Source organism: Balaenoptera acutorostrata, chromosome 13, assembly GCF_949987535.1.
Source record: "Balaenoptera acutorostrata chromosome 13, mBalAcu1.1, whole genome shotgun sequence".
In the NCBI taxonomy this organism is placed as follows: domain Eukaryota; kingdom Metazoa; phylum Chordata; class Mammalia; order Artiodactyla; family Balaenopteridae; genus Balaenoptera; species Balaenoptera acutorostrata.
Window position 1 is genome coordinate 81,726,403 of NC_080076.1, and position 24,969 is coordinate 81,751,371.

The 24,969-nt window shown below is 48.3% G+C and overlaps 1 protein-coding gene across 1 annotated transcript in view; it reads right to left on the minus strand.

Annotated features, from left to right (window-relative positions):
• The window catches only part of KSR2 (kinase suppressor of ras 2), a 394,653-nt gene that overhangs the window by 68,309 nt on the left and 301,375 nt on the right, over nucleotides 1-24,969 (minus strand). Inside the window, exons 8-10 of the mRNA XM_007189467.1 lie at nucleotides 13,295-13,360; nucleotides 10,267-10,393; nucleotides 1,519-1,687 (exon numbers count right to left, since the gene is read on the minus strand). Of these exons, the coding sequence (XP_007189529.1) occupies nucleotides 1,519-1,687; nucleotides 10,267-10,393; nucleotides 13,295-13,360 (362 nt within the window). The remainder of the gene's footprint in view (nucleotides 1-1,518; nucleotides 1,688-10,266; nucleotides 10,394-13,294; nucleotides 13,361-24,969) is intronic.

Below are 24,969 nucleotides of genomic sequence, written 5' to 3' on the forward strand. Positions count from 1 at the left end.
CTCCTTCCAGAGAAGTGGAAATGGCTCGGGGTGCTGGTGGGAACCCTCAGTCTACGGAAATGCTGGGCAATTGTTGCCTTGTTGACTCAGGGGCACTTACTGAAATGATTCCGGCTGCTGACTCCCGTTATGGTCCTTGCTGGCTGCCAGGTGAGTGGCCCTCACACCACAGGTATGAGGCTGCCTCGGGCTTGGACTTAACCAAAAAATTTCCATGATGCAAGTCTTTAAAATACACTCTATCCCTTTGGACACAGCCCAGATCGAAGCAGTGTGGGCAGGTGACGTGATCAGCTTGTCCTCAATGGGTGGTTGTATCTGGGTGTTGCTCAGATGTGGGGTTGGGTCTTCGTTCGTTTCCCAGATATTCTCTCACGGCTGGTTAGGCTTGCAGGTGTGACCTGTGGCTGCGGACCTGGGATTTCTTTTCCCCCTGCGTGAAGCTCGCTGGCTCAGGAGGAAACCAGCCCCTAGACCAGCAGTGTCCGGTGGAACTTTCTGCAGTGGTGGGAAATGGTCTATACCTGTGCTGTCCAGCATGGCAGCCACTAGCCACATGTGGCTCACAAGCACCTGAAATGTGGCTAGTGTGACTGAGGAATTAAAATTTTAATTATATTTAATTTTAATTAGTTTAAATTTACACAGCCATGCGTGACTAGTGGGTACCATGTTGAACAACACAGACCTAGACTTTGGTCCCAACCGGCCAAGCCAGACCTCATCCCACCTGCCTCTGTCTTGAAGTCAGCTATGACGCTGCCAATATGGCTGAGCTGGAAATGTCCTCGGGGCCCTAGAATGGCAAGTGGGCTGGGCTGGGCCCCGGAAGGGGTAGGAAGACTCTTAGGTCTGGCCTGCCTAAGAGCAGAGAGAGAGCCCTTTCTTAAGTCCGAGAAGCCAAAGCATCACATGACGGCCTCTCCACCATCTCACAGCCCAGCACATAGTCTCAGGTCAGCAGCCGAGTGCCCTGGAGTTTGCGAGCTGCAAGACCCTTTGGGGTCCTCTCGTCCACCTATATCCTTTCAGAGATGAGAAAACTGAAGTCAGAGGTCACAGGGCAGGGACATGAGAGAGCTGGATACTGAATATCGGACGCCAGCTCGCTCATTCACAGCCCTGTCCTGATGTCTGGGGTAGGACTCAGAATGCAGCCCTGTTGCCAGTTTCAACTGATTTAGCTCATAAGACAATGGCCAGCTCCAGAGCCAATGGCTCCCCCTGGGACTCAGACTTAGGTGGAGATCCTGGGTTGCTGCTTCCCAAAAGACTGAGTCTCTAAGAGTCCCTTTATCTCTCTGAGCCTCTGTTTCCTCATCTGTAAAATGGAGCTGCTCGTACTTACGTTATGGCTACTCTAAAGATCAAATAAGGTAATATGTAGCACCTGCCCTGCATATGGTAAGACTCAATCCACATGCTTCCAACCCATTGCCTTTACGCACGGACTGGTCTGGAAATGGCTCTGGCACAAACCCAGAGCTCCCCCCTGTAGCTTCCCAAGCATGGAGGTACCTGGCAGGTTGAGGTTCTTCTGCTGCCTTGTGCACTGCGGAGAAGGGTGTAGGGGAGAAGGCGGCGTGGCACTGGGAGGGAGCGGGGGTGCTGGCGAGGAGGGCGTGGAGGACGTTGTGGACGAGGGATTGCTGCTAGAGTCTGGCTGGTAAGGAACAGGGATGTGGTCCTGCAGGAAGAAAACAGGGCAGGGGGCAGGGGCCGACAGAGAGGCAGAGACACAGCAGTGAGGACGGGTTGCACAGGAAGAGACCCCACCCTAGCGTCCACAGCACCTCTTCCGTTTTCCTCAACCGCCAGATCCTTCCAAAGTCCCCCCACCTGCTTCATCATCCCCACCAGGTTGCATCCAGCTGCGGATGGAACAGCTTCTGGGGTCAAATTCCTGTCCACTGCTTGGAGCCCGGACTAAAAGGTTGCCACATAATGAAAGCCACGTAGGCGACAGTCACGCTCCCTGGGCCTCTTTGATTTTGGAAAGTCCCACGCAGAGGTGCCCAGAGTGCTCTTCCCATCCTAACGCCTCTCCTCCTGAGTGTTTATTAAAGAATCAACAGCCTGACAGCTCAAGAGAGAGTGTGAGAGCAAGCCTGCAGCATCTTCCCTCGCATCGCAGTTGGAACCAGCAATGCCTCTTCCGGCCCTTGAAACTGCTCTAAAGTCAAGAGGAAGATAGAATCCACGTGTGCATCCTCAGAATGACGTTGGTCAGGGATTTTGAAATGAGATCATCCTGGATTTGGGCGTGGGGGGCATTAAATCCAATGTCAAATGTCCTTATAAGAAACAGAAAAGGAAAGACACGCAGAGGAAAAGGCGATTTGAAGACAGGGGTAGACAGGGGACTGATGCTTCTAGAAGCCAAGAAATGCCAAGGATTGCCGGAGCCACTGAAGGTAAGGAGAGAGGCATGGAATGGATTTTCCTCAGAGTCTCCAGAAAGAACCAACCCTGCTGACACCTCGATCTCAGACTTCTGCACTCCAGACTGTGAGAGAATAAATGTCTTTTGTCTTAGCTACCCAGTTTGTGGTAATTTGTCTTAGCTACTCAGCATCCCCAGGAAACTGATACAAACAGAATCCAGAGTGAGGCAAACGCAGATTCAAAATCCCATGGCCACCTCTTCCCCTCGCATCCTGAACAAAATGATTAACCTCGCCATTCCTCAGTTTTGCCCACTGTAAAATGGGAATAACACTAGCAAACCTCAGCTCACAGAAAAGGGGTTCCTGCCTCTCAAAGCCAGCAGAGCTAAGAGTTCTCAGGGGAACCTTAATCTGTTCACTCACAGGACATGGATCATTTGGTCCCTGCATTACTCAGAGGTCCACCGTTCAGCTTGGCTCCAGGTGCCCAAGGATGGGTTTGTGTGATCTGGTTATTTGTCAACAGGTGTGTTTACCTGCCAAACTCCAGAGCTGGTGTAGCAAACACCAACCAGCATATGAGGGCGGGGGGTGTGGGGTGGGGAACGGACATTCCCCATCTGGATGCCCAGTGGCATCCCGTGCTCCACCGGTGCTGTGCACATCCCCCTCCCAGAGTCCATCCCACTCCCACGTGGTCACACTGCCTCCACATCAGGGACTTCCCCTCTGTGAGCTTCAGTCTCTCCCTGTCCTTCATGTGGGTGAAGAACACCCACTGTGTGTGGATCTGTTGCGAAGTTTAAATAAGGTTATGTCTGTACCTACACCCTGAGCACTGCGCTGGGCACTTTGTTATCAACAAACGGTAGCGATTATATTGATGACGGCGTTTACTTTTGCAGTTAAGCTTTTTATTTGAGATAACTGCAGATTTGCATGTAGTTGAAGGAAATAATAGCGGGATCCCATGCATTCTTACTCAGTTTTTTCCAATGATAATATCTTGAAAAACTACGGTACAATATCATGACCCAGACACTGAATTGATACAGTCAAGATACAGAACATTTCCACCCCAAGAAGGGGCCCTCATGTTGCCCTTTTCTATCCACACCCACTTCCCTCTCTCTCCTCACCACCCCTCCCTCCCATCTTTTATCCCTGGCACCACTACCCTATTCTCCATTGGTATAACTTTGTCATTTCAAGAATGTTCTATAAATCGAATCACATAGTATGTAACCTTTTTGGATTGGCTTTTTTCACTCAGAATAGTTCTCTGGAGAGTCATCCAAGTTATTGCATGCGTCGATGGATTGTTCCTTTTTATTGCTGAGTGGTATTTCATGGTATGGATGTACCACAGTTTATTTGATCAACCATCCATTGAAGGACAGCTAGGTTGTTACCCTCTGTGGCTCTTGTGGATCAAACTCCTACAAACATTCCTTGGACAAAGTACTCCTATTCCAGCCAAGGTCATGCTCTAGTTCATCCCAGCTACCTTCCACGCAAGACCACCTTGGAGGTAATTCTGATCTGATTTTAGTAGAAAGGCATCAGGAAGCCAGCCTTCTCATTCTATCCTAATTTATCTAATGGTAATTAAATTTTAATGGCAATGGACATGTTAGTATAAGGAATAATATGGCAGTGACATGTGGGCTAAGATTTACGTGGTTGGGCTGTGAAGGCCCCATACAGCCCAATGGGGCACAGGAGGTTTTTAAAGGAAGTTAGGGACTGATCGTGTCAGTAGAGGGGCAAGGGGAAATGAAAGTCAGGCATCTATCCATGCTATCAAGACTCTTCTTTGACCTTCTACTCACAGATTGGCAAATTTCAAGAAGTTTCCATAGATGCTCTGCCAAAAAGTCATTATATCAGTTAAAAAAAAGTATAAAGGTTTGTACTAAAAACAGCATCCCATTAGGAGGAACTGGCATATAGACTGTGATCCAATGACACAGCACGTTTAAATGAAAACGTTGGTCCGTGATGTACACATTCAGGCTTGACCTGGGCTTACATCACTTCCTCTTCTCTCATTCCTACAATGACTGCCTCAGTCGCATCAAATGGTCGGTCCACAGTTCCCAACACAAGCCAGGCTATTTCACATCTCCGAGGCTTGGGACACGTTGTTAATTCTACTTGGAATATCTGCCCCGCCTTGTCCCAGTCTGCCTGGAAGATGCCTATTCTTTCTCCAAAGCCCAGCTCAGACTGCCCCTCCTCTGAGAAGTTCCCCTGACCTCTCACTCCACCAGGTCAGCACATTGCTTGCTCCTGGTTCCAGCCCTCCTGGTACTAACCCTGCCTGGTACTAGCTCACTCCTGGTACTAGCCCTTCCTGGTACTAGCTCACTCCTGGTACTGGCCCTGCCTGGTACTAGCCCTGCCTGGTACTAGCTCGCTCCTGGTACTAGCCCTGCCTGGTACTAGCTCGCTCCTGGTACTGGCCCTGCCTGGTACTGGCTCGCTCCTGGTACTGGCCCTGCCTGGTACTGGCTCGCTCCTGGTACTAGCGCTGCCTGGTACTGGCTCGCTCCTGGTACTAGCCCTGCCTGGTACTAGCTCGCTCCTGGTACTGGCCCTGCCTGGTACTGGCTCGCTCCTGGTACTGGCCCTGCCTGGTACTGGCTCACTCCTGGTACTAGCTCACTCCTGGTACTGGCCTCAGCTTCCGTTGATGCTTCAACACCGTCACTTCTCGGCTTACTTATCTGTCTTGTTCTTGAGGCTAGAAGCTCCCTATTCTCAGCACTTAGCAATATGCCAGGCACAGTGTGGTCCCTCGAAAAATGTGTGATAGAGGAAGGAAAAAAGAAAGAAATGGAGAGAGGGAGGGATAAGGAGAAGGAGAGAGGGAAGGAGGAAAAGGTTTATCTCCTCGTACGAGACAGTGTCTTATTCATCTTGGAATCTGCAGAACTTAGCACAGAAACAAAAATATAGGAGGTGGCTAATAAATGTTATATGAATCAATGAATGGAAAGGAAGGAGGGATGGAAGGAGAGATGAAGGGAGGGAGGGAAGGAGGAGCCTCTCTTATGAAGGAAATAGTTATGGCAGGAATTCAGTCTTTCTCATCTCTGAGGCTCAGGGCTGATGTGAATCAACAGAATGAGCAAAAGAGAAAGCTGCATATGGTGCCCACGTTCCCCAGCAGAACTGCTAAACAGGATGGGAAATTCCTTCCTCAGGCCAGACCCAGATCTGTGTCCCAACGGCAGCAGCAGCTGGAGGTTGTCTTCCAGCAGAGGGAAACTCAAACGCTACCAGATCATGAAGGGAAGGGCTAGTGGCATAATTCCTCTTTCTGAGTGCAGTTAAGATGTGGAAACATCCTTCAGAGACCGTCCAGGCCCACCCCTTTGTGCTATAGATGGGGACGCCGAGACTCAGAGATGGGATGTGACTTGCTGGAGTCATACAGAGAGTTAGTGGCCCAGGTCCCCATCTCCAGCCCAGAAGCAGAAACAGAAGGTTGAACCAAGTAATAAGAAACTCCCATCTGACTCTGGGAATCAAACAGCAGCATGTTCACCTCCCAGGTTCCCCCTTCACCCAGCTGCGCACTGATTTGAACATGCCAATGATAGTAACTCTCTCTCCCGTGGACTTTTCCGAAGGAAACTGTCCCCACCCTCCAACCCAACAGACTCTCCTAAACAGCCATACTTGTCTTGTGACTGCCATAGTCCACTCCCAACTCAAGACCATAGGTCAGGGCATTATGACAGCTGGTCAGTGACCTATGATACGGAATAAAAAGAGCGGGACCAAGAGGAAGAACAGTGGAAAGCAGAGCAAAGGTGGTGAGGAGATGAAGTTCCAGGGAACAGAAGAGCCACACAGGCCAGAAAACAAACTGGCTGAGCTTACAAGGAGTAGGAACTCTATGGCCACAGAAGCAACGATGGAGAGAAAAGATGAGATTAGAGGATGAGGAGACCGGTCAACAGTAACAGACCAGAGGGGACCCACAAATAGTAGCCGAGCCACCATCATGATGGAGGACCAGGACAGGGACCCAGGGTCTTGCTGAGGGTCCAAGCAGCTGGCCTGAGCACAAGTCTGTCCTCCATGTCCAGTTTCATGAGACCTATAGCTCCTCAGCTGTGATTCCCCTTTCTCGTATTGCCCCGTGTCCCTCCTTCCAACAGACCACTCCTTGTGCTGAGCTAGCCGAGCTGAGCCTGTCCCTTGCAGCCAACTGTAAAGGACAGCCAGCAAGCAGCCACTTCAGAAAGCTTCCCTGCAGCAGGCAGATCTTCGGCTTCGGACACCACTGCAGATGGGACTTTTGATGCCTTGATGTGGAAGCACAAACATTGGAGACTGGTCCCCTCAGAAGACGGCAGATGCCACTGCGGCTTCTCCTCCATCTCCTCCCCCTCCTCCATCTCCTCCCCCTCCTCCATCCTCCCCATCCTCCTCCTGCATCCCCTTTCCCCCTCCTCATTGTCTGTCTTCTTCATCACCAAGCTCTTCCATGCCCTGAGGATCCAGTGTTGGGACTAAACTCCTGACGTATAACACACTGCATCAACTCCTCTCCACAACTCCCATAACATCTACTATTATAATGCCCACTTGACAGAGGGGAAAGCAAAGGCAGAAGGATCTTGCTCTGGTCACAGAGCATATGAAGAAACTTGAGTTTCAAGCCCAGACCTTCTGACTCCAAAATGCACACTCAGATCATTCTGCTGGGTGAACAACCTGGGCTCTCATGAACCTGGACTGACAGAGCTAGACAAGAGAAGAGACAGAGAGCAATGAAAAGGAAATCTTCAGATCAAATTGGCTCAGAAATCTATTGCACTAACCACATCATCGCCTGCCAAAAAGAATCTGCGTGAAGCCCGTGAGAAGAGAAAGAGGGGAAAAAATAACCCAGCTCTCAGATAGCTCCTGTCTACCTTCATGTCAAAGCCACTTTCTAAATAGAGGTTAATTTATTTCTCTTATCAAATTCTCCTGCTGGCAGACAAGCAGAACAATGTCACAGTCACCGATCTGTCTGACCCATGTTTCCGTCCCATCTGACACCAAGAGGCTCGTTGCGTCTGTAAAGCCGGAGAGAAAGGTCTCGAGACGGCTCTGAGCCACTCACCCCTCAGGAGGTCACAAAGACAGGATGGTTATAGGTGTGCCCGGTTACTTCCCAGGAGCCTCACCATTCAAGCCCCTTAAGCACCCCAACCCCAGCGGTGGGGAGACCTACATCTTTTACAAATAACAAAGGAAAAGCGGACCCAGCCTGACATTATGATTGGAAGCCCAAGATTTAAGCAGATAAAAATAGCTAGAATTTCCTGTACGCTTACCATGTGCCAGGAACCTCTCTTAAGTGCTTTATGTTGATCATTTCATTTCATCCCCACAATACCTCTCTGGGGTTGGTGCTCTTTTTGCTAACCAGGGGACATTTTCAAACACGGTCACAAATTCCTCGGATTCTTCCCATTGACAAGTGAGATCACGCCTTCTCCCCTTAAATCTGAGTAGGCTTGTGACTGCGTCCATCGGTAGAGTACAGCAGAACTGACACTGCCAGCCCTTGGCTAGCGACAAGCCAAGACAATGCGTGGGCTTTTATATTGCTAGGTTATAAAAAGCCTTTGCAGCTCCCACCTTGTTTGCTAAGACAGTTGCTGTTCGAGCCCTGAGGTGCCATGGAAGAAGCCTGACTACCCTGAAGCAGCCATATTGTGAGGAAGCCCAAGCCACGAGGCAAGACCACATGTAGTTGCTCCCGCTGAGCCTCTGTTGAGCTCAGCCTTTGACTCATCCCAGCACCAGATACGTGAGTGAAGGAGCCTCTAGATCAGGGGCTGGCAAACTTTTTCTTGAAACGGTTAAACCACCCTGTGGTTTAGGCTCTGTGAGCCAAGTGGTCTTTGTGGTAACTACTCAATTCTGCCCTTGAAGCATGAAAGCAGCCATAGAAAATATGGGTGTGGCTTGTTCCAATATAATTTAATTCACAAAAACAGGCGGTGGGCTAGATTTGGCCTGTAAGCCATAGTTTGCCAATCCCTGTTCTGGATGATTCCAGCCCCCAGCTGCGTGAGCTTTTCGCAGCTGGACATCATGAAGCAGAGACAAACCATCCCCACTGTACCCCTGGCCCAACCCCCAACCCACAGACTCCATGAGCATAATTAAAGAGCTATTGGTGTCCATCACAAAGTTTGAGGTCGTGTGTTTGTACAGCAGTGGATAACTGGTACACGCCCATTTTACACACAGGAAAGCTGAGGCTCAGAGAGGTTCAGTTACTTGCCCGGAGTCTCAGAGTGAGTAAGTGGAGGCCCCAAGACTGGCCGCCAGGTCTGCCTGACTTCAGAGGCCAAGCTGCATCATCAACTCCTAAGACAATGCCACAAGGAGACAGATGGTGAATGACTGAGATCCAGTAGTAAAAACGGTGGGTGACAGCATGAGAGAGAAAGAACATATGGGCTTTGTTGCGGAGGCTTGGAAAGGCAGGTCGGAGATGGAGGAAGGGACCAAATTGTGTATGGCCTTGCAGGCTGCAGTGAGGAGTTTGATTTGTTTCCTCCACGCAACAGAAAGCCACGGGATGGTTTTTAAGCAGAGGGTGGTGTGATTCAAATTACATTCATTAAGAATCACTCTGTCACGGGGAGGGTGAAGGGGAGGCTGGGACGAAGTGAGAGTAGCATTGACATATATACACTACCAAATGTAAAATAGATAGCTAGTGGGAAGCAGCCGCATAGCACAGGGAGATCAGCTCGGTGCTTCGTGACCACCTAGAGGGGTGGGATAGGGAGGGTGGGAGGGAGACGCAAGATATATGTATATGTATAGCTGATTCACTTTGTTATAAAGCAGAAACTAACACACCATTGTAAAACAATTATGCTCCAATAAAGATGTTAAAAAAAATGTAAGAAAAAAAAAAAGAATCATTCTGCTGCTGTGTGGAGAGTGGATCGGGGAGGGGGAAAGGCCCTCTCCAGCCTTATGCAGAGAACGGAGAGTATGCCTTGCCGGCGAGAGGTCACACGGCCATCATGACACTCATCTGGGTCCTGAACACAGGCTCGTGACTTCCCACACGCTTGGATTGACCCGCATTTTATCCACCTTCCATACAATGCATGAAGGCACTGCAGGGCTTGAGAAATCACCTGTTGGCATATGTTACCTTTGCTTCTTCCGTGAGGTTGGAAGTGTCCCTGGGATCGCTTTGGTGCCATCCAACCAACAGACCAAACAAAGGACATGGAAATCACACTGGAAATTTCCAGGCCACGTTGGAAAGAAAGAGGCACAGAGAAGCCCGCTGCTGACCACCATCTGAGGACCAGCCAGAAGCCAACCAGGCTAGCTAGGGCTCAGAGCCTGTGGTCCCCACACAGATCCATCTACCCAGTCTCCAGCAGGAGCTCAGAAACAGACTCTTGTCCCTTGGTGTTTGGATTCAACAGATGTGTGAGAAAGCACAGAACCATCTGCAAAGCTCATCCTGGCAGAGGATGAAACATCTCACAGAGGAAAGAGGGTGGAGTCTGCACCACTAAGGACCCCCTCTCAGGCTCTCCTCCCATCCCTACTGTGCCCCCGTCAACACGCTCATTCATTCTCATTGCCAGGTGCCCTCTCTCTAAATTAGGTAGATTTCTGGCACACTCACTCTGCACTGATGGCTGGATGCCCCCCAGACTTTTCTAGACACAAACCACACAGAATGAGGAGAGCCTAGGTGGGCTGGGAAGTAAGGGCAATGCTCCCAGATCAATCTGCCGAGTCCTGTTCAAGAACCTTCCACCCTCCCGCCCCTTGTCTGGCAGCGGCAGCCCCAGCATGCCCCTTCCCAACAGAACTCCAGTCTCACCTTGTTGATTTTGTTGGTTTTAGGGAGCGTCTGGCTGATGTGCAGGTCCGAATACCGGGGTGGCTTTCGTAGAGGGTTGTTGATGTCACACGGAACGGACTCTGTCCGGACTAACCTTGCTGGATCCGTAGGGGTAAAAACAGCGATTTGGGAATTTAAGTACCACTTTTGCTCTGTACTGTCACATCAGGAGAGCAGAGCTCTGACCCCACCTCAAAGGCCCACCCCCCAGACTGGAAGGGAATTCCCTAAAAATGATAATCATTGTGTTGTGCCACGATACTGGGACACTTTTCCCACTATCTGTGTTCTCTGTGGTTTCTAAAATGTTTGTGTTGTCAATATATGGCTTTTGACGATTAAAAATTATTACAATGAAACTGAAGCTTTCGGAGTTTTTTTCTCCAATACCATAATTGTTTCACATTGGCGTTCATTTCAGAATTGAACCTCCTTTGAAAGACAAGAGGCTCCTGATTTCTCAGGGGCTGTCATCAGTCGACAAGCTCATTGTGGCCACCTGTCCCTCCCGCATCTAAGCTTGTGTGTTAGGATCATCTTGGGTCACCTGTGGGATTTCTCAGGCCCGAGCAGCCTGTAGCATGTCAAAATACATTTGTGCTAAACAAGGTCACCATGGATCCCTGAAGGAAAGTCTCCGCTTCCCAGCTTCCCCTTTGCATCACCCCTAAAGGCACAAAGCTGGGCACACAGGCGATGCTAAATAAATGTGTCCTGATCCAAACCACATCACCCGAGCCCCTCTCCCTGTTACCCCTCTGTTACTTACTATTTACAGGGACCACCGGGAGGGGCAGAGCAAAAAGCTTGCATTCAAATGTGATGCCTGGTAATGTTACTTGTTAGCTGTTTTTTTATTGTGGGGCTGGGGGTGTTCGTGGAAAAGTTAAAGCTTTGGACTGACCCAGGGGTTTAATTTGTCTCTTAAGCCTGGGCTGCCATCACCATGGAAACCAACTATATTTTCAACTTCCTACCAAAGGGGGGTGGGTAGAACAAGAAGCTGGTGGACCTCTGGAAAGTTCCATTTGCTTCGTGTGTACAGGCACCTGCCGCCTTTGAGTAAAGGGGGCATGGTCCTGAAGGTGGGTGGGAGGGAGCCCTTCTTCCGACGTCAGTGTCTGACAGTGGGTCGCCTCCCAGCAGGCTGGTCCTGGTCTCCATGTGGGGGTTGGGCTCCAGCAGAGACCACAGTGGAGGGGAGTCCGGTGGGAGGCGATTTCCTCGACAAAGCTGACCCAAGATGAGGGCTCAGGTAGTGGTGAGAATTCAGGTTTAAAATAGCCTCACGGTATGTATACAGTTGTTCAAGGAACAGATGGTTCTTAATTAAGGATATGGGGTGGGAAGGGGCAAGAGAAAGGAGCTGAAGACTTTTCCTTCTCTTGCCATTTTCTCTCCTCGTGGAGAAAAGCGATGCAGAGATCATCGAAAACCGATGGCCCATTGGCTCTGGAAGACATGCCAGCACTTTCTGGCAGCAATCTACCTCCTTCTTTAAGTTTCCCTTGGGTTCATTCAAGACCAGGGTAGAGTCCCCTGAGCCTACACTGACCCGAGGCCGGCAGGGCTGGGGGGGTGGAGGAGGAGGGCGAGGATGAGCGAGCTGTGTTCCCCGAAGTTGGCACTAGGCCTCCATCCAACCTATGGATGGGGGGCGGCAGGGAGGGGGCCAGCAAGAATTCTAACAATTTTAATAAGTTGTTAACATTTAAACATAAGTATACGGCACATAAAACTACTTGGGCTTTTCTTTGAAACATGAGGAACGGTACAATGCACGTCCACACTGCTGGAGTGGCCATCCTCTCTAGTTGGCGCCTGGCTCTCTCTCCTCTTTGCACGGCCCCGCCTGGCCAGCGGCTCTCATTTAGGGTACCTGGCAGGCATCTGAGTTTGCAACTTCTCCTCTAGAGCGGTGCTTCTTTAAAGTGTAGATAAGTTGCCAGTAGAAGCTGTTTAAAATGCATGATCTGGAGTGAGGCCAGAAGCTGTGCATTTCTAACAAGCTCCCGGGCGATTCCCGCGTTGCTGCTGGCCCACGCACCACGGCTGGAAGAGCAAGCGTCTGGCCTAGTGGTGTCCAGCAGAACTTTCTACGATGGTGAATGCGTTCTGTGTCTGTACCCTCCAATATGGCAGCCACAGGTGGCTATGGAGCCCTTGAAGTGTGGCTGGTGTGACAGAGTACTTACATTTTTACTTTTATTTCATTGTAATACATGTAAATTTAAATAGTCAGATATGGCTGGTAGCTACTGTGTTGAACAGCACAGGCCTACAGAATCCTCCGGTGGGTGAAGTGCAGTGTGGATAATGGAGTCTGGGAACAACTACCCCACAGGCCAAGAACTGGGGGAACTCTTTTGAAAGCTGGACTGCGAGGCCTCCAACTGAATCCCTAGCAGACAGGGAAAAGCCTTTCCCTCTCACTAAACTGGTCTTGCTCTTGCCTGGTAGACGGCTGGTAGTGGCTTCCCAGAGGTAGCGGCTGGCTCCCTGCCTAGACAGGTTGGCCCAGACCCTCCCAGGGCCCCAGGTGATGGAACACGGATGGCCCAAACCAACAGGCCCGAGCAAGACCCCTCCCTATGCCTACTTCTGCAGGGCCAGTTGACTGAGTCTGAAGAGCACATAATAGAAAAACACTCAGCTAGCACTCTTTTCAAGTGGGAAGGGAAAGGAATGGGATTGGGGAAAGAGAGGAGAGTAAAAATTAGGAGAGAGGACAAGAATGAGAGAAAAAGACTTAGGGAGGGGTAGATGAATCTGGGGGCTAAAGTATCAGAGATACCAGAATGGGAACAAAGAATAGGGAGAACAGGCATGGGAGGTGGACTAAGGAGACAGATGTCAGGAGGAAGGGTGTCAGAGGGAAAGAAACGAGACAGGCAAGGATCAAGGGTCAAAGGGTATCCAGAGGCGAGCTGGATGGGACAGCTATCTCAGAAGGCCTGCAGGAGCCCCCCACCCCCACCCCAGGGCAGTAAGTGTTAAATACTTACCTCCTCGGTGGATGATCAGGAGATGACAGGGTGGGGCTTCTTTGGTGCATTTGTTGTGGCACTTTAACCTGAGAGAGAGAAAGAGCGAGAAGGATGGATAGATGGATGGATGGATGGATGTTTAGATGGATCGGTGGATGGATGGATGGGTGGATGGATGGGTAGATGGATGGGTGGGTGGATGTATGGTTGGGTAGATGGATGGGTGGATGGGACACACCAATGGTTCAGAAAGCTCTGGGTGTTGTGGATACCAAGACATGAGACGAGATAGGGCAGCTACTGCAAAGGCATACCCTTGGAACCTAGGAACTTAACTCTGGAGAGAGTTTGCTGCCATCCCACACTCACGGGTCAGTCCTGGATCGTCCAAGAGTTGGTAGCAACTGTTTCACCAACAGTGCCCACTTGGACTTCATGCTTTGAACGACATTGTTATCTATCAGTCTATATTTATCATCATCATCATCATCATTCAACCCTAATAATCATCACCTGCTTACTTGAAGACCCATTTGCCAGGCATTGCACTAAACATTCTATAGATGCTATGTCATTAGATCTTTATAACACTGTTATGAAATAGGTATTATTATTCTTCCCATTTTACAGATGGAAAAACTGAGATTAACTGACTTGTCCTGGCAGAAACCCTGGGTCAGGGGTGCCAGAGGTGGCATCATTTTTTCTTAAAGGCTCATGCTATAGGAGACAGCCAACCAAGGCTTCCAATTAGGATGAGATCAGTAACAGGTATTAAGTTTTAGAGGTATTAAGTTTAAGAGTTTAGAGTCAAAATGTCTTCCTTTGAGACAAATCCAAGATGTCACCTTGCTCTTCCCCATACCGTTGTCAGACTTCAAAAGGGTACTATGACCTTGCTCTATCCTTTTCTTTTGGAATTTTACATCTGTAGGGTGGATACACACTGCAGCGGACGCTGTCAATGCTCCACACATATCCTTTTGGATTCCCTTACTATTTCTGTGTGCACCAGCTTAACTTCCAATGGCCAACATCTTTGCCAGAAGGCTACCCTCAGCCTGCTTAGAGGTTTATTATCAAAGTACTCTACACAGAGAAGTGGGACCTTTAGATTTGTCCTCCACTCTCTTCCCTTCTAGGGATTTGACAGATACCTTTAATGGAATGGTTTGGATGCCCAGACATGGACTTGACATTGACTCAGTTAGTCTAGTTCAGTGGTTCTCAAAGTGGAGTCTCCAGACTAGCAGCAGCAGCACCAGGTGAGAACTTTCCAGAAATGCAACTTCCAGGGCTCCAGCCCAGATGTGATGAATCAAAGACTCTGGAGCTGAGATGCAGTAGCCTGCGTTACCAAGCCCTCCAGGTGAGTCTGACGGTAGGTGCTGAGGCATAAGAACCACTGGTCTAGTTGATGGGTTTGGAATGTCTGTGCACATTTCCCCAATTTTCCTTGTGTTCAGTCTTTTATGGCCCTAACAGGGCCCTGAATTCCTTCATGATATGGAAAACTTAGATCTGGGGCTCCCAGGGGTGCAGGGGGGGAGCCAGGAGGGATATGGGCAGCATGAAACAATCGCATAGTGAGAACATTAGTCCATCTCAATTCTCCTTCACTCTGACTGCATCAGGGGGGTTTCTTGTGCTAAGACGTCTTTACGTCTCTCTGCCATGCGCTAACCCCAGTCCCAGATTTGGACAGGTAACAGTATTCACAGGGAATTTAATAAATTTATTTTTCCATTTGGATGTCTATTTTTTTCTGGTCACCTTATTTTAATGGTAAGTGATGTTGATTCTCCACTCATGATTATAAGACACATTTTTACCTTTAAATAAATTTGCTTTAAGTGAAAAAAGGCTACAAATGGTAAATGAATAAATGTAGGGCTGCTACATGAATAGAACAAAATCAAGACAGGGTGGTGAGTGAATGGCTGAGTTAGGCTGGGAAAAGTTGGCTGAGACAATGTGGAATCTTCAAAAAGAGGTGACAGCTCTTGGCACCCGGAAGTCTAAGAGGGCTGGAAACATTAGGAGGTACCCTTGGTCACAAATGTCATGAAGACCACGTGACTCTGAAAAAAACAAGAGCTAACACTTATGCAGTGCTTACAATGTACCAGGCAATGCTCTCAGTGCTTTACACAATTTATTTAATCCTTGTAACAACCCTAAAAAGTAGGAACTTTTGTTATCCCCATTTTACAGAATGAGAAACTGAGGCTCAGCAAATTTGGATAACTTGCCCAAGGTCCAACTAGTCAGTAAGAGGTCCCAAGTCCAGCTCTAGCTCTGTTAGATGCCTCCAAAGCCTCCATTCTTCTTGCTTTACATCTTGGGGGTGGAGGTGAGTAAAGGGGAAGGTTCCTGTGGTCTATAAGCAGCTGAGTCAAAATGTCCCTTTTTTTGAGCCCGTCACCTTGCTCTTCCCCCTACAGTTGCCTGACTTCACAAGGCAATAAAAATCCCACGTTACTGCAAACTGGCTTTGGCTTTTTCTTTTCTAAGGCCCCCAGACTCAGACCTATAGAGAAGGGAAGACCTGCTGAGTGTGAAATTAGCCTTTAATTCATTCTACATACACTTAAACTGGGTCTACTGGACCCCAGGTCCTGCGGACACAATGGTCACCCAGATGAAGCCCCTATGTTTATGGGGAGGGTTAATAAACACATAAACAAGTATCAGATAATCACCCGTGTGGTTAGATGGTGAACAAAATAATACAGGGAAATGGGATGGAGAGTGACAGGAGTGGGAGGGGGAAGGACTCCAGTGGCACAAAGGTTGGGGAGCAAAATCAAGCCTCGTGGGTTCAGAGGTCAGAAGTTAAAGGTTGATGAGGCTGAAGTGAAGAGAACCAGAGTGAAGGGAAGACTTGAGGAAGGGGAGGTGGGCGGGACCCCGGGGCCCCAGCAAGGAGTCTGTATTTGATTCTACAAACACCGGGAAGCCTCTGGAGGCTTTGGACAACTGTGACTCAGTCAGATGGACGTTTGGGAAGCCCTGGTTGGGGAGACTGCTGACGCCAAGTGATAGTTGAACCAAGAAGTGTCTGCACTCTTTCCTGTTTGAACTAGCTCAAGTCCACCAGGAAGCTTCCAGAAAGAGATTGTTCCTTTCTTCCAGCCCCACCTAGGAGTCTCCTTGAACAATCCCAGCTGGAAGCTGACGAGCAGATGTGAAGCAGCCCGTTCCCTACTGTGGGCAGCACCGCAGAGCGAGGGCAAGCAGCTGAACGTCACCTTTGGACCACATCCGTATCAGGACAAGGCAGCCGAGACCACCAGTGACCTCAGCCGCCTCCTGCCTCCCCCTGGCGTTTGCCTCTCTGTCTCTCACAGTCAGGGAGCAGCCCTCCTCCACCTCTGGCTGAAGGGTGGGAGATGGAACTCTCATCCTTCCAGCCAGGGCTTCAGAGGGCAGCACCAGGACCTGGAGCACAGCCACTGCCCTTGCAGACACCCCAAGAGAGCACTCTCCGATGCCCGGACACAAACTTTGCACAGAGGTTCATGTGTCTAGAACTAGAACTAGAGCCCACACATCCAGGACCCGCTGATCCAGCCAGCAGGATTAGCTTAGAGCTGAAGTCACCCAGACCCTGGAGGGGAGGCGGTACAGGGACTGAGGCCAGACTTGTGCACATCCCACTTACAAAGAATCATTTTTCCAGCAGGAAACACGCATGATTCCACCCAAATTAGACTTTTCCTTTTCACTGCCCATGAAAGAAAAGAGCTACTAGCACGCAATGTATCGGTAAAACACCTGCTTCAGAATCAGATTCCGAAGGCATACCCTCTCGGGTTCTGACTCAGGAAGTGCTGGGAATGTGAGTTTTCAGCAAGTGCACGCCACAGCTCAAGGACCACAGTAGAAGAGGGATACATTCTACTTCCCAGATGAGAGGTGTCTGGATGCCTAAATCTTCCAGAAGGCAGGGTCCTCCCCCCTCCACACCCCCACCAAAAAATAAATAAATAAATAAAAGGAAGTGGTGTCAGGATAATATACAGAACAAATCTGAGTTCAAAGCCTGACACCACTTCCTAGCTGTGACAAGCTGGGCAAGTCGCTGACCCCCTCTGAGCCTCAGTTTCCTCATCTGTAAAGTGGGGACAACCTAAATGTCCATCGACAGACGAATGGATAAAGAAGATGTGGCACATATATACAATGGATTATCACTCAGACATAAAAAAGTAACGAAATTGAGTTACTTGTAGTGAGGTGGATGGACCTAGAGTCTGTCATACAGAGTGAAGTAAGTCAGAAAGAGAAAAACAAATACTGTATGCTAACACATATAATATATGGAATCTAGAAAAATGGTACTGATGAACCTAGTGGTAGGGCAGGAATAAAGACGCAGACATTGAGAATGGACTTGAGGTCACGGGGGGGAAGGGGAGGCTGGGACGTAGTGACAGAGTGGCATTGACATACATACACCACCAAATGTAAAATGGATGGCTGGTGGGAAGCAGCTGCATAGCACAGGGAGATCAGCTCGGTGCTTTGTGACGACCTAGAGGGGTGGGATAGGGAGGGTGGGAGGAAGACACAAGAGGGAGGGGATATGGGGATATATGTGTGCATATAGCTGATTCACTTTGTTGTATGGCAGAAACTAACACAACATTGTGAAGCGATTACATTCCAATAAAGAGGTATTAAAAAAAAAAAGTGGGGACGATCATAGCATCTGTCTCATAGGGTGGCAGAGGAGATTAATGATACGACAGAAGTAAGGTGCCCAGGACAAGCACTTGAAGTTGCAGGTACTCTCGTTTTTATTGTGGGAGTTGTCGCTTTTACTGCTAGTTTATGCAGTGTTCCACAAGCCCCTAAGACCCTCTGCTGGAGGACTTTCTCTGGGCTGGTTGGACTGCCTGGAGCCCTGAAAGAACTCCAGGTGGGAGCTGGTTGATGGACCGCCCAGTATCCTCTCCCTTGGGGTGTGTCGACGTGGGGCTGGACCCCAGGTGCCCAGAGCCGTCACCCGCTCTTCCAGGACCCAGGACAGGCTGCCTTTCTTCCCCTGCCTGTCTCGCTCCCCTACTCCCCTGCTGGTGTGGCCTGGGATCACTTCTCAAAGAAACCATGTGCCCTCAAATCCTCGTCTCAAGGTCTGGAGAAACAGGGGAGCCCAACTAAGACACCACGATTATTAAGGGAGGTTCAGAACACCGACGTGGTCTGTCCCAAAGTTCTCACACCAAAACCAAGTCCTCTGCGCCGTCCCTCGTGTGTCCCCTGAGCCCACAGTCCTGAAGGAGTTTGGTCCTCCTGGTGCTCCGTTCCACAAGGAGGAAAAGGGAGGGGTGGGGAGGACGCGGCTGACCACCCTGGACAAACCTCCAAACCAGACGTGGTCCAGAGGAGCACCATGAATCAGGAGGGTGGCTCTGATCAACTCCAGGCACCAGGGCAAAGGTCGTCTGTGGTTCCAGAAGCGGTGAAAAGCCTGGGCTTCGGAATCCAGCCAACCTGAGCTTGAATCTACCCTTTCCAGACTAAGGGTGCATCCATCTGCCTTGTTAAGTTCCGGGTTCCTCATCTGCAAAGCTGCCATGACGATCCAGTGAGAAAACGCCTAAGTGGGGCCCACCTGGGCAGCAAACAAGTCAGTGTCTCTGCAGGCAGGGCTAAGGCACACTTGAGGGCACACGGGGAATGCCATGCGAGCCTCAGCTTGGAAACTTGGAAAGGGTTTATTTAAAACTTTCATGGAAAAGAAGTTATTTTTTTCAACTTCACAGGCTAACAGGATAAGCTTCAGTTATCAAGAAAAGTTGCTTACGTGGGATACCTCATTCTCCAAAGGAGCTGCTGGCCGAATGAGACATCCTCTCTGTCTGAAAATTAAATATGTGAATTTATCTTGGGGACAGGATCTGGGTCTTCCTCATCTTTGCAGCAACCTTCCCTACCCCGCCTTCAGTGCCTGGTCTGGTGGCTGGTGCATGATACATGCTGAACAGATATTGGAGAGGTGGAGGGAGAGAGGAGGAGAGAAAGAAAAAGGAAGGCAAGCCCAGCAGCAGGGAAAGTCCATCGAATGCTCCTCGTGTGGGGCCCTTAATAGTCTCCATCAATTTTTAAAAATGATTTCTATTTCTTATAAATTGTATCCCTTGCAGAGTGTGAAGTGCAAACACGTCCCCTTCAGCATTCCCTTCATTCTGCCCTCCTTCCTCCCCGACAGGGAGGTGGGGGACAGGGGTCTGACCACAGGCAAACTGGACTTCCATGGATCTTGCCCGGGAACTGCAGGGACAAACGGCCCCTTTTATGAGCAGCTCTGCCATTTCCTTAATGGATTCGTCCTGGCCCCCTAGCAGCCCCATGGAGCAGACGCAAGCCCAGAGACTGGCGTGGGGCTGGAATCAAGAAGGGCGGCCTTCCTGGAGGAGGGGCCCCCAAGACTCTTGCTGGTGAACACAGTCACGTTCATTTCAAACGGTTCATGGGGGATTCTAACCAGTTTATGAAAAATTTGCTCCAAGCAGCCCGAATCCCTGATCCTTTCTCTCATCTCACACCAGCTCACGTTGCAACCCACCTGAGAAGGCACCGCCTTTCCTTCCGGAGTGCAAATGGGACGTTTTAAAAACCTGGCCCCCGATATCCAATTGAGGAAACGTTAAGCAAACACCAATTTGGGGCCAGGTGCTCTTACATAACCCTGGACAACTCTGAAGAACAATCCCGTGAGCAACGGATAATGCTACACCCGTGCCTGTTTTAAAGTCAAAAAGACTGAGGCTCAGGAAGCAGCCCAATCATACAGATAATAAATGGCAGAGTCAGGATAACCATTCGTTCACGCATGCAAAAAACATCATCGCCTTCCTCCTCATGTCAGGTACTGTGAGAGGCACTGGGGGTGTATAATAAAATAAGACAAGAATTCTTTCTTTAACCATCTTTCTTAGAATCATCTAGAAAGGAGTTTACTACCTAGATGGGTATATAAAGCCATCTCTTGTCCTTTCAAACATGAACACCTTTCTAATCATCCCATCACCTCAGAATTGCCTCCTAATAGGAACATACATATCGATAATTACGTTAAATGTAAATGGATTAAATGCTCCAACCAAAAGACATAGACTGGCTGAATGGATACAAAAACAAGACCCATATATATACTGTCCACAAGAGACCCACTTCAGACCTAGGGACACATACAGACTGAAAGTGAGGGGATGGAAAAAGATATTCCATGCAAATGGAAATCAAAAGAAAGCTGGAGTAGCAATTCTCATATCAGACAAAATAGACTTTAAAACAAAGACTATTACAAGAGACAAAGAAGGACACTACATAATGATGAAGGGATCAATCCAAGAAGAAGATATAACAATTGTAAATACTTATGCACCCAACATAGGAGCACCTCAATACATAAGGCAAATGCTAACAACCATGAAAGGGGAAAAAGACAGTAACACAATCATAGTAGGGGACTTTAACACCCCACTTTCACCAACGGACAGATCATCCAAAATGAAAATAAATAAGGAAACACAAGCTTTAAATGATACATTAAACAAGATGGACTTAATTGATATTTATAGGACATTCCATCCAAAAACAACAGAATACACTTTCTTCTCAAGTGGTCATGGAACGTTCTCCAGGATAGATCATATCTTGGGTCACAAATCAAGCCTTGGTAAATTTAAGAAAATTGAAATCGTATCAAGTATCTTTTCCGACCACAACGCTATGAGACTAGATATCAATTACAGGAAAAAAATCTGTAAAAAATACAAACACATGGAGGCTAAACAATACACTACTTAATAACCAAGAGATCACTGAAGAAATCAAAGAGGAAATCAAAAAATACCTAGAAACAAATGACAATGAAAACACGACAATCCAAAACCTATGGGATGCAGCAAAAGGAGTTCTAAGAGGGAAGTTTATAGCAATACAATCCTACCTTAAGAAACAAGAAACATCTCAAATAAACAACCTAACCTTACACCTAAAGCAATTAGATAAAGAAGAACAAAAAAACCCCAAAGTTAGCAGAAGGAAAGAAATCATAAAGATCAGATCAGAAATAAATGAAAAAGAAATGAAGGAAACAATAGCAAAGATCAATAGAACTAAAAGCTGGTTCTTTGAGAAGATAAACAAAATTGATAAACCATTAGCCAGACTCATCAAGAAAAAAAGGGAGAAGACTCAAATCAACAGAATTAGAAATGATAAAGGAGAAGTAACAACTGACACTGCAGAAATACAAAGGATCATGAGAGATTACTACAAGCAACTATATGTCACTAAAATGGACAACCTGGAAGAAACGGACAAATTCTTAGAAAAGCACAACCTTCAGAGACTGAACCAGGAAGAAACAGAAAATATAAACAGGCCAATCACAAGCACTGAAATTGAGACTGTGATTAAAAATCTTCCAACAAACAAAAGCCCACGACCAGATGGCTTCAGAGGCGAATTCTATCAAACATTTAGAGAAGAGCTAACACCTATCCTTCTCAAACTCTTCCAAAATATAGCAGAGGGAGGTACACTCCCAAACTCATTCTACAAGGCCACCATCACCCTGATACCAAAACCAGACAAAGATGTCACAAAGAAAGAAAACTACAGGCCAATATCACTGATGAACATAGATGCAAAAATCCTCAACAAAATACTAGCAAACAGAATCCAACAGCACATGAAAAGGATCATACACCATGATCAAGTGGGGTTTATCCCAGGAATGCAAGGATACTTCAATATACGCAAATCAATCAATGTGATACACCATATTAACAAATTGAAAAATAAAAATCATACCAAAAAAATTGCCTCCTAGAAATGATCCCATTTGGATTGGAACCAGGTTTCCAGAGTCTTGGGTTGGGAGGAAACACTTTCCCTCCAGAGGCTTCTTTTGAGATCTATTCCACCAACTAGTATTTCCTGAGTACTTGCTATGTGCCAGGCATGGTGCTCGCCCTAGATGTATAAACAGTGAACAAAGCAGACACAGCCTTACCCTCAAATAGTTTAAAGTCTGGTCGGAGAGACACGCAGGTAAATAGACAAGCACAATGTAGTATGTTATATGGAATGATCGTGAAGGGCGGTGTATGGCACTTGGAACTGTGGGGAGTCAGGGAGGGCTTCCTGGAGAAAGTGATAACTGAGCTGAGCCTGGGGAGCTAGCAGAGTCGTGCAAGGAAGATCTAGGCTGAAGCACTAGAGTGCAAAGAAGCCTCAGTGGGTGCGCATGTCTCCTGCTGATGGCTCAGAGAAGCTGGAGCTCCAGGCATAAGGAGGGAAGTGGTGAGGCGGGAGGAAGGAGAGGTAAACAAGGATAGTGCAGGGTCTCCTCGGGAGACTGGATTTTATCCTGAGAGCCAGAGGGAACTAAGGAAGGGTTTTAAACAGGGAGGTGAAGGCTGGATAAGCATCTTGGAAAGACCCTCCTCTGGCAGCAGATACAATCACAGGGCAGCAAGTTCCCCTCTCAGGTTATCCTTCCCGCTCCCTGCCTCTGCGTGCCTTTTCCCACATCACTGCATTAAGTGCTCCTTAAGCCTTCTTGCAAAATCACTAAACAAAATCATTACCCCCTTCGCAGTGGGCATGTTCGAATGAGTACCCCAACCGAGCAGTTTTGACGCCCCTGGGGTCTCTCATTTGAGCCCGTGCTTCTAGAAATGTCTCCATATGCTCTCAGTGAAGGATCTCAAAAAACACCCCTTCCCTCACTGCCGACAGCTCAGTGGGGTTGAGCTCTTAGGCGTACAACTGGGTTAGAAAGAAAAAGGCAACAGCAGAAATGAGCAAGGGAGATGGGATGCATTAACACAGAAATAAGACTGAACGCTCCAGCAACATAATGAAAAATAATCAGGAAAACCCCGGCACTGGTCTCTCCACAAGAGGATACTGTAAGGAAGCTGTAGATTTATTACCTGTTGGTGATGCCTTCCCCGACCCCCTCAGCTTCCCCGAGAGAGGAGAGCATGACCACAGGGTCCGCTGGGTTCCCAGCACCTGGGGGTGTTCATCACAGAGACCCATTTGTCATCTTTCAATTCAAGAAGGGATGATGGGAGAGGGTAGCAGGTGGGGTAGGAAAAGACTGACAGCTCTGGCCCAGGGTCAGGTTGAGGTCAGATGCTCATCTTCTGTTCTGCTTGTCTGGTTCAAGGAGAAGAAGAGTGGGGGCTGGCAACTGTGTGGCCGGTCCTTTGCCCATGTAAAGTGGTTAAGGCTCTGGGACCTTGAATCAGAGGGATCAGTGGGTTTGAGGAGTGGATCCACCCGCAGTGAGACTTTGGGCCAACTGTTTACTCCTGAAGGCCTCTGTTTTCTCATCTGTAAAATGGGGATAATAATAGACCCTACCTTCCCTGGTTGTTGTAAGAATTAAATGAGCTTGTGCATGTAAAGTACGTAGCAAAATGTCTGGCACTCAGTCAGGCCTCAATACCTGGGGTCAGCATCATCATCATCCTCATATCCAATCCCCACCTCAGCCTCAAGAGAATTAGAATCCTCCCTCACATACCACTGTAACTGGACCCAACTATAATAGGTAAAAACGCATATAAGGGACCATTCATTCCCATGACGATTATTGCCCAAACTGAAGTGTTTCTATTAATGGAAAAATAAGTTCGGGCTTCAAGCTGGTGATCTCTGAGATGCATGCTCATAATTATATCCTGCCAATATCCTGCCCGTTGTACAAATTCCCGAAGCCTCCGGGAACTTCGCGGCAGCTGCAACACCTGCTCATCATTTCCCCCGTTTTTCAAGAGCTGGGAAAATTAGGGCACCCAGTGGCTCAAACCAACCATGGCTTACTTCACACTTTTATCTCCTTGTCACCTGTGGCTGAAGTCATTTTGCAAACACAGGAAAATTTCAGATAAAACATTGTATTTTGATGTAAGGACAGGGGCTAGAAGGACACGCAGGGCAAGAAGGGAACCAAAGAGTATGTGAAATCCAAGTGAAAAGATCCAGTAACAGAGCAAAACCAGATAAAGAAGTGCATGGAAATTAGCAAAGTGACTGCGTACGTGAGAAGAATTAAGTGCAAGCGTGTCTAGCCGGGCTACTGCGGGCAGGAGGAGAGGGGACCTGTGGAAAGTGCATTAAAACACCACTGGAATAAATTGGAAATCACGTGCTAGTTTCCAAACATCACTCTTTACCTTACTAGGGAAATGATGATGGGTCTCACACCTACAGACGTGGGCAGGGACCTTAACTGGAGCATGTGAAATGTTTCTACTAGCATAGACCTGCCTCGACCAACCTGGGTCACCTGGGACACGGGACTTCCAGTGCCCAACCCAGTCCCAAGCAAACCAAGCTGTTCGATCACTCTATTGAATAGTTTAGTAATGACACTCTAATGCTGGCACTCAAAAACTGAATAATGGATACACAGTCCCATTGGTTGGGAGTGAAGGATTTATGATATATAACAGTGGTTCTCCTCCAAGGGCAATTTTGCCTGCCACCCCAGGGGACATTTGGCAATGTCTGGAGACATTTTTGATTGTCACAACTGAGGATGGAGTTGGGGGGGGTGGAAACAATGGTGCTAAACATCCTCAATGCACAGGACAGCCCTCACCACAAAGAATTACCTAGCTCAGAATGTCGATAGTGCCAAGGTTGAGAAACCCTGATA